The sequence below is a fragment of the Nicotiana sylvestris genome, chromosome 5, assembly GCF_000393655.2.
Source record: "Nicotiana sylvestris chromosome 5, ASM39365v2, whole genome shotgun sequence".
In the NCBI taxonomy this organism is placed as follows: domain Eukaryota; kingdom Viridiplantae; phylum Streptophyta; class Magnoliopsida; order Solanales; family Solanaceae; genus Nicotiana; species Nicotiana sylvestris.
This window is the reverse complement of record NC_091061.1, coordinates 180,318,752-180,328,381: the sequence shown is the minus strand read 5'-3', so window position 1 is coordinate 180,328,381 and position 9,630 is coordinate 180,318,752. Positions and strand designations below refer to the sequence as shown.

At 38.7% G+C, this 9,630-nt stretch overlaps 1 protein-coding gene and 1 pseudogene across 1 annotated transcript; one reads left to right on the top strand and one right to left on the bottom strand.

The window, feature by feature from the left end:
• The first annotated feature begins 665 nt into the window (after positions 1-665).
• Positions 666-2,868, top strand: LOC104216246 (cold-responsive protein kinase 1-like). Its single transcript, XM_070147390.1, has 8 exons — positions 666-685; positions 755-1,152; positions 1,221-1,370; positions 1,479-1,606; positions 1,728-1,938; positions 2,036-2,267; positions 2,353-2,503; positions 2,610-2,868. The coding sequence occupies exons 1-8, from the start codon at positions 666-668 to the stop codon at positions 2,862-2,864; spliced, it is 1,545 nt and encodes a 514-aa protein (XP_070003491.1). The 3' UTR covers positions 2,865-2,868.
• Positions 2,869-3,629: 761 nt separating this feature from the next.
• Positions 3,630-6,527, bottom strand: LOC104216245 (pentatricopeptide repeat-containing protein At3g14330-like; annotated as a pseudogene).
• Between the last annotated feature and the right edge of the window lie 3,103 nt (positions 6,528-9,630).

Here is a 9,630-nt window from a genome sequence, read left to right as displayed (position 1 = left end):
GAGTCGACTATATTAAGAAATCTCTATGGAATTGCTTTTAGTGTTTTCACATCAAATTTTCAAGATTTTGGCCTCTTCTTCAAAATTTCCATTAAGAAAGAAACTATTAAAAAAAGGCAGCCCGGTGCACTAAGCTCCGCTATGCGCAGGGTCCGGAAATGGGCCAGACCACAAGAGTCTATTGTATGCAGCCTTATCCTTCATTTCTGCAAGAGGCTGTTTCCACGGCTCGAACCCGTGAAAGCAGCAACTTTACCGGTTACGCCAAGGCTTCCCTTCAAGAAAGAAACTAAAACAAATACATTAAATGATATGCAGCAGCCCTTGATTATGATAAATCATATGAAGTTGTTTGCTAAAATTTAAGAGTCAAGATTATTGGTAACAGCAATATTTATATTACTGTTGGACTGCATACAATCCCTAATACTAACCTATAAACAATCTCAGTTGTTTGGTATGAGATCATGTATCTTCTTGTGGTAGTATTGGATTCCGATAAAATCGTCACTTAAACTCAACATTGTGAAAGTACAACTTTTCCATACCTTTTAGTCTGTAATGTGCAAACTGCAGACCACTTTCTGAGGCAGTCTATTTTCTCAGGCGGAAAACACAAACATTTTGACAGTCTAATTTCCAATTATCAAATCATACTCATTAAAATGGCTGCTTGCATTAGAATGTAAAGATAAAAAGGGAGAGTAAAATCCTTCTAATAACTTACATGAACTCATTGCTCTACTTTCCAAAGGTACGAGAGCAACAACTTCTACCAAGACACTACACTTCCAGGAAATGCAGCAATTTGTGGGAATCGAACAGCTTCTCAGCCAAATGCTTTAAATCCTGTGGCACAACAACTTTTGAATGATCTTAGCATGGCGACTCCAAGAATTAGTGGCTTCTACGCAGCCACGAAGAGGGAAGTCGCTGGTGTTACTCTCTATGGAGTAGCACAATGTGCTGAAACCATCACTAAAAGTGGCTGCCAAGATTGCTTGACAGTGGCATACAAAAACATAGAAGGCTGCTTGCCTAAATATGCAGAAGGAAGAGCTGTAGATGCAGCCTGTTTTATGAGGTACTCGGATAGAGACTTTTTCGCTGATAATAAGACAACAGATATCACACCATTCCTAGGCGGAGGAGGTAGGAAATGAAGCTCTCTTTTTTCTCAACTCCTACCAGTAAGTTAATTCATTATGAGACGAATTTATAATTGGTGGTGGTGCTTTATGCAGGAAGTTCAAACAAAAAGAAAGCCGTCATTATTGGGGATGTAGTTGGAGGTGTAGGACTTCTTTTGATTGTATTGGCTTTGTTTTTATGGTATCGACTTTCTAGAAAACCAAAGGCAGCTGAAAGAGGTAATATTTGATGATCATTTCTTTATTAAGTAGTAAATGATATAGTAGCTCTTTTCGTTTGTCTTTTCGTTTATTTATGTAGTATATGATATAGTATCTACTGTTCAGGTAATATACTGGGAGCAACTGAGCTGGGAGGTCCAGTGAGCTACAGATTGAAGGACCTAAAAATTGCTACCCAAGATTTCAATGAAAGTAATAAACTTGGTGAAGGTGGTTTTGGTGATGTATATAAGGTAACACTGAAACAGTTGAAGATCCTTATCTCAATCAAATTGACTAGATAATCTTGAACTGGCTTCTATTCGTTTATCCACTTAATTTAATTGAAATGATGATTCTAATGTTATTGAACAGGGCACTTTGAAAAATGGACATGTAGTTGCTGTTAAGAAACTAGCAATTTTTTCAAGCAGAGCAAAGGCAAATTTTGAGACTGAAGTTCGGCTTATCAGTAATGTCCATCATCGCAATCTCATCCGTCTCTTGGGGTGTTCTAACAAAGGAGCAGATCTACTACTTGTTTACGAATACATGGCAAACGGCAGTCTCGAGAGATACTTATATGGTTGATCTTTTTGTTCATCCAGCTTACTATTTTTTTCCAAGTCAAATCGTTATGTTCAAGAAAATTTAAAATAATCTTACCTCTCAATGTTTTGCAGGAGACAAACGAGGGATGCTCAACTGGAAGCAACGATTTGATATAATCTTTGGCACAGCTCGTGGCCTTGCCTACCTGCACGAGCAATTCCACGTCTGCATCATCCATAGAGATATAAAATCCAGCAACATTCTACTAGACGACGAATTTCAGCCAAAAATTGCTGATTTTGGGCTTGTAAGACTTTTACCTGAGGATCAGAGTCATGTCAGCACTAAGTTTGCTGGTACCTTGTAAGTCAATTTGACTGCTCGAGTTTCTTACCTGATATCACTAAAAGCATTATGAGAACAACTCAATGAGCTCTAATTGAAACAGGGGATATACTGCACCAGAATATGCAATTCATGGACATCTAACAGAGAAAGTCAACGTCTATAGCTTTGGGGTTGTCGTTCTTGAAATAATCAGTGGCAGGAGGAGCAATGATATGCAGATTGAGCCTGTCACTGAATATCTCCTTGAAAAGGTCGGTTTTCATTTTCAAATTCCACTTTTCCTTTCATATTTTACTAAGTATTCTCTTCCAACTTCTCTGTCCCATTCTAAATGTACCTGTGCTATGGTGAAAATAGGCGTGGAAACTTCATAAAACTGGCATGCCTGAAAAACTGGTGGATGAGACTTTAGACCCAAATGAATACAACGAACAAGAAGTGAAGAAAATCATAGAGATTGCCTTAATGTGTACACAATCACCAGTAAATCTTAGGCCAACCATGTCTGAAGTTGTCGTAATGCTACTTTGTGATCATGGCACAGACGCGAGACTCCTAGCAGGCCTACTATCATTAGCATGGGTAAGAGTACACCAGCGGACTCACCCATGACTACTGGATCATCAGCTTCTAACGCAACCAATACTTTTTCTGATTTCACTGGACGCTAGCTACATAAGAGTATACTTTAGACCTGAAAATTATGCTGGCACCACAGCATCTGAAAAAACATGGAAAGTATGCTACAGTGCAAAATGACCACTCTTTAAGTTATACAAGTCTTAATTGTTCATGGTTCATATCCGTGACTGACTATGCAAACTAGAACTCTATCATCATTGCAGAAGCAATGAGAAAATTGCTGTCTTGGCTGTTAGAGTGTCTTATTAAATGATGAGCTTGAACTCGACCCCATTCATAATAATATTCGACCTCAATTCTTCATGTATAACATGCAATTTTGTAGAACTTCTGCATACACTAATACTGCAATTTCAAAGTCATATGATGATCCTCCACATGACAACAAATAACAATACAGTATGGTGACTCCGAGGTACTGCTGTTGATATCATCGTATACTATAATAAATAAAAAAAAAATTATGTTAAATCTAAGCAAGACGATCTACTAGTTAAGCTCAAAGCTGGGACTTTTTTATAACAAATAAAGAAGGTAAGTTCAAGGCGTAAAGTATGCATGGGGCAAATGTCTTACTTATCACAGTGTTAGCCCATGAGACTTCAACCCCTTACAATTGTCTTGGGACATCTAGAGGCTGCTCTGATGGAAGCAGTCCCCACGACAATATCGATGAGTGTGTGTCGGATCCTCCAAAAATAGTGTATTTTTGGAGGATCCTACACGGGTGCGGCAACTGTTTTGGAGAGTCCGCGCAACATAGCCCACGAGTCTTTAGCAATGTCACAGGTATACAGAACTTTCCAAGAGTAGATGCAGAGGAGGTCTGGAGTTGACAATTTGATGTTGTTTATTAGTTGGAAGAAAATTAAATTAACTCTTCATGTACAGATTGGAAAAGCATTTGAAGTGAAACTGTCACGCTATTCTTTATCTCATTAAATCATCTTGGAGTATACAGTCTATTTGATTTACTCCTTAATTATTTTGAAGAATTTTGGTATTTCCTTAAGTTATTGAGGCTCATAGAGGAGAATAAAAAAGAACTATTTGTTGAAAATCTTATTAAATAAATAACAGTGTATCAGCTCTAACAATGTAAGCTTTTTGATAAGATGGTCACACAATTAAATGTAATATTAGAGCAGGCAGACCCACCCTGCCCTTTATCAAAAAGAATTTCACATGTTAGACCGATAAATAGAATCAGCCCAGCACGTGAGGAGGTGTATTGAAGACACAATTAAGTAAATAAAAATGTACCCTCTCTAACATCTTTTAGATGAGGTGGTCACACTTCTATTACCCAGCGGCACTGAGGCAGGTAATGTGGATTGTGTATTTCTTCCATATAGAGCTACATTCTGGGTTCACAAAATTCTTTCAACTTGTGTAAAGGAAACATACAATTACATCTTTTCAGCAAGACAGTCAATCTTCATACAAATGACAAGAATGTGTTTTGTAAGAATAAGATCGAGCACGTGAAAAACTCAACCAATATTTTCCTGGTTCAGTATATAGCTCAGAAAAAGATCTTAATGGGAGTACTTACAAACTAACAACTACGAGAATCACCAGTAATCATCGCAAGAGCATATCCCTTTGTCAAAATGGTGGAACAGATTTGTATCTCTCACTATTATCTTTCTTCTTGTTACATCCAAGAGTGACAATCCGCACAAATACGAAGATTTTTTGTCACCCTAATTGGAATACCAGAACCAGTATGAATCAGACCAAATACTGTAGCAAGCCGTTCACTATGCCCACATATCCATTCTGCTTTTGTTTCCTCGTTTACATCATGAAGCACAACTCTCGTATCAGGTTTATACCCCATTTTGTCAATAGCTTCTGATAATTCATCCCAAACTTCATTGTATTCATCTGAATTACGAAATTCAAAACTGCCACCAGCCATAAATATGTGTACTCTATTTCTAACCTGTATCCAGCTGCATCCGGCTTCCTTTTTGATTCCCTTATTCTCCATCATCTCCCTCACTTTTTTAACTCCCTCCCACATTCCTGCATTTGCATAAATGTTTGACAGTATCACGTAATTTCCACAGTTGTTAGGTTCCATCTCAAATAGCTGCTCTGCCACAAGTTCTGCAAGAGAGACATTTCCGTGAAGTCTGCATGAATTGAGCAGTGAGCCCCAAATGCTTCCACTAGGCTTGACAGGCATTTTCTCCGCTACTTGCAGTGCCTCTTTAATTTTCCCAGCTCTACCTAATATATCAACAAGACAAGCATAATGCTCTGAGGAAGGCCGAATTCCAAATTCTCGACTCGTGTTCTCAAACAATTCCTCGCCTAAGTCCGCCAGCCCAGCATGGCTACAGCCAGACAACAAGGTGATAAATGTCACCCCATCCAGCCTAACTCCACTGCCGACCATATCATCAAACAATTTAATTGCTTCTTCCATTAAACCATTGATCGCATACCCATTAATAACAGTATTCCACGATGTTATGTCTTTGTATTTCATCCTCTCAAACACTCTCCTGCAATACTCCATTGCTCCGCATTTTGCGTACATGTCCAAAAGTGAGTTTACTAAAACAAGATCAGGAACTTTAGTTGATTTAACAATTTGTGAATGTACCTCCCTTCCATAATAAAGGTATGTAACCTGAGTACAAACAGCTAAAATCGCTGTAAAAGTCACCCAACTATATCCCACTCCATCTCTTTGCATTCTCCTAAAAGTCTCAAATGCCTCAAAAAAAATTGTCCTTTCTTAACAAACGGTCAAACCCTGCGATCAACGAATTCCAACTTACAACATTTCTCTCATGCATTTCCTCAAACACCTTCAACACACCTTCAAAACACCCACACTCACTGTACACTCCCATAATAGCATTGTGCACAACGTGATCAGGTTCTTTATTAGCCTTAATAATCTGGGCATGTACACCTCTACCGACCCTCAAATCCGAAAGTCCCGAACAAGCTTTCACAGCCATAGAAAACGCAAAATTCCCCGGTTCAATGGACTTAAACAACATTTGACAATAAATCAATAATGCTTCCCTAAAAACCCTTTTTTCGAATACCCAATTGCCATTGCAACCCAAACTGACTCAGGTTGGTCCTCGTTTTCAAGCCCTTGGTGCTCGAAAACACGACGAGCCTCATCTAACTGATCACAAACAGAGAAAAGGGTAATTAACTTAGATAAAATTAAAGGGTCATTGAGAAATTTACTTCTGTTTGGATTTAAAAGAAGGTGAAGATATAGCCTGTGACCATGTTCTAATGATTTTTGTGAGATACAAGCATGGAGGAGATTTAAATAAAATTCTTTGTTTTCAGATTGAGAATTTTTTTGGGATTCTAATAGGAGAAGAGCATCGTTTAATTTTCCGGATTTAGTGAGAGATTTGAGAGTTGCGTTGAAAGGTTTAGGAGGAGTTTTGTTAAGCTTGTTGAAGCCTGACGTGGCAGTTATGGTGGTTGTAACAGTTGGTACAGAAATGGCGGGAATCGCCATTGATGTCTTGTGAAAAGTTCGTTTGCACTATGGTTTGTGTTGAATCCGTGTGTTCTCATGGTGGAGGCACCCACCATTGACACATGAGCTGGTGAGAGACAAGGGGAAATGAATATTCTAGAAGATGTGAAAATGATTTCTGTATATGCAAAGTATCTCAATATACAAATTATATACACAAATGAAACCACATATCTAACTGCTGAGTGTAAGTACAAAATTGCCCCTAACTAACACTAACTATAAAGGGGATAAATACAAATACAATATAAGTCTCAATACCCCCTCCCCCTAAACCCCCAAGTCGGAGGTGAGGAACTCACTGCCAACTAGCCAAGAATAGCAGAATGTTTAATCCCTGTAAGAGCCTTGGTTAGAATATCAGCTAACTGTGTATTGGTGGAGATGTGATGCAGTGTAATAAACCATCTTGAATCTTGTCCCTCACATAGTGACAGTCTACCTCTATGTGCTTAGTTCTATCATGAAGGACTGGATTTCTTGCAATGTGAACAGCTGCCAGACTATCACAAAACACAGGAATAGGATCATTGCAAACCACTGCTAGTTCATTCATCAACCTCTTCACCCTCACTAACTCTCCTTCCACTTTCCTTATTGACATGTACTCTGCTTCAGCAGAAGATAGTGATATTGTGCTCTGCTTCTTGGACTTCCAGCCAATAGGGCTATCACCAAGTAGGACAATATAGCTACTGACTGACTTCATTGAGTCAGGGCAAGATGCCCAGTCAGAATCACAATAAGCCCTTAGACCATAATTGGGATCCTTGGACAGAAAGATTCCCAATGTAGGATCTTGTTTCAGTAAAGCATCCTTCAGATGTGGTTCCCTTGGGGCTTGCATAAACTGGCTCAGGTGTTGGACAATGTATGTTATGTCCAATCTTGTATTAGTGAGGAAATTGAGCTTTCCAACCGATTTTCTGTAGGGACTGAAAGTAACGGTCCTTCTCGAGCGTTCAACTTGATTGTGGAATCAAGAGGAGATGATACAGGAGTGTAGCCTAAGTAGTTATACTCCTTCAGCAAATCATTAGTGAACTTCCTTTGAATCATCAGGACTCCATCAGCCTGATACAGTATCTCCAGACCCAAAAAGTAATGTAATATTCCTAAATCTTTGATCTTAAATTGGTTGTGCACGAATGTCTTCAGTTTTTCTATCTTTTCTAAGTTATTGCCAGTCAGGATCATATCATCTATATAGACTGCTACAAATACCACTGAAGTTCCTTCCTTCTTATAAAATAATGAGTCACTTGCTGAGTGCTAAAAACCTTTTGAACATAAAGATTCTGTCAATTTGTCATACCATTGTCTGCTAGCCTGTTTGAGCCCATATAGAGATTTTCTGAGCTTGCACACCAAGTTACTGTCATCTACCATCAAACTCTGCGGAATCTCTATGTATACTTCTTCATGCACATCCCCGTGGAGGAAAATATTATTTACATCCAATTGGTAAAGACCCCCCACACCCTTTTTACTAAAATGGTGACCAATATCCTAACTGTAATCATCTTCACCACTGGGGAGAATGTCTCAATATAATCAATCCTTGCTTCCTGAGTATAACATTTCACCACAAGTCTGGCTTTGAATCTCTCTATGCTCCCATCAGCGTTGTGCTTGATTATGTACACCCACTTGTAACCTATAGCTTTCTTTCCTGCAGGTAAATGTACTAAATCCCAAATATGGTTAGTGTGTAAGGCCTGAAATTCCTGTGTCATAGCTGCCTGCCATGCAGGATTCACAGCTGCCTCCTCATAAGAGTTTGGCTTACAGTCATGTGAAATGTTCCTTAAGAGCTGCTAACTTTCATGGTTAAGAGTATTGAATGCAAAATGATGCTTATTAGCAAATACTGTAGTAAGTGAAGTTTGGTTAATTTGGGAAGTGCTAGACTGTAAATTTTGTATGGAGTAAATATATTCCTTAAGGTGTGAGGGAGCTGTGTGAGTTCTGGATGATCTTCTCAATTGTGGAAGATCTGAGAGGTTGGTGAGGGTGGAATCATCATCATGTTGTTGTGCATGTCTTTCAGGTGAAGTAGTAGTTTGATTTGTAGTGGTTAGGTCTTCAAGTAGTGAAGCAGTATGGGTAGGTGAATTATTAGGTGAGTCAGTGGTAATAGAATCTAAAGAGTGTGCATTCCTATCAGATATGTGACCATCTCTCAAATTACAAGGGTCAGGATCAATACATGTAGAAGTGGAATCTGGAAATGATTTAAGGAAGCTAGAAGGATTTGACTTAGACTTAGTGGCAAAAGGAAATATATCTTCATGAAACTGAACATCCCTGGAAATATGTATCCTCATAGTGGCCAAGTCTAGGACCGTGTACCCCTTTATTCCAAAGGGATATCCTATGAATACATGAGGTATGGATCTTAGTTCCAACTTATCCGTATGAGTTTTCAAAGTAGTAGGATAACATAAGCAGCCAAAGCTCCTAAGATGTGAATAATTGGGCTTATTATCATATAGAATCTCAAAAGGACATTTGTTTTTAAGGACTGTGGAAGGCAATCTGTTTATCAGGTATGTGGCAGTGAGGATGCACTCCCCCCAATATTTCATGGGTAATTGGACTGGTATAATAATGTCCTGGCTGTTTCAAGTAGGTATTTATGTTTTCTCTCCACCACACCATTTTGATGTGGTGTGTATGGACAAGTTTTCTGATGAACAATACCCTTGGTTTGGAAGTATGACATTTATTCATAAATTCTAGGCCATAGTCAGACCTAATGATTTTGATTGTGGTTTTGAACTAATTTTCTATCATGGAGATGAAGGCTTTGAGGACCTGGAGTACATTACTTTTACAACTCAATAAGTGAGTCCAAGTTGATCTACTAAAATCATCAACCATGGTCAGGAAGTATCTATGATTGTCATATGTGTTTACATGATAAGGGCCCCATAGATCCAAGTGTATTAGTTCAACGATTTTAGTAGAAGTGGTGGTACTATGGGCAAATGGAAGTCTGGTTTGTCTAGCCATTGGGAAAATTGGGCAAAAGAAAGGCTGTCTGGGAGCAAAAGTGACAGGTATTGTGGAAGTTCCCCCTATTTTTACAAAAGGTACATTTCCTAGTCTATTGTGCCACAAGTAATCAATAACATTTCCATGAGACATAACAGAAGACACTGAAATGGAATTAACAGTAGAAGAGTCCGTCTTATTCATTGAATG

Bases quoted from the DNA above. Each gene is read 5' to 3' on its own strand.
- LOC104216246 (XM_070147390.1), top strand. From the start codon at position 666: ATGGCTGCTTGCATTAGAAT. The intron at 1,371-1,478 runs GTAATATTTGAT...TCTACTGTTCAG, and splicing joins ACCAAAGGCAGCTGAAAGAG to GTAATATACTGGGAGCAACT. The intron at 2,504-2,609 runs GTCGGTTTTCAT...TGGTGAAAATAG, and splicing joins CTGAATATCTCCTTGAAAAG to GCGTGGAAACTTCATAAAAC.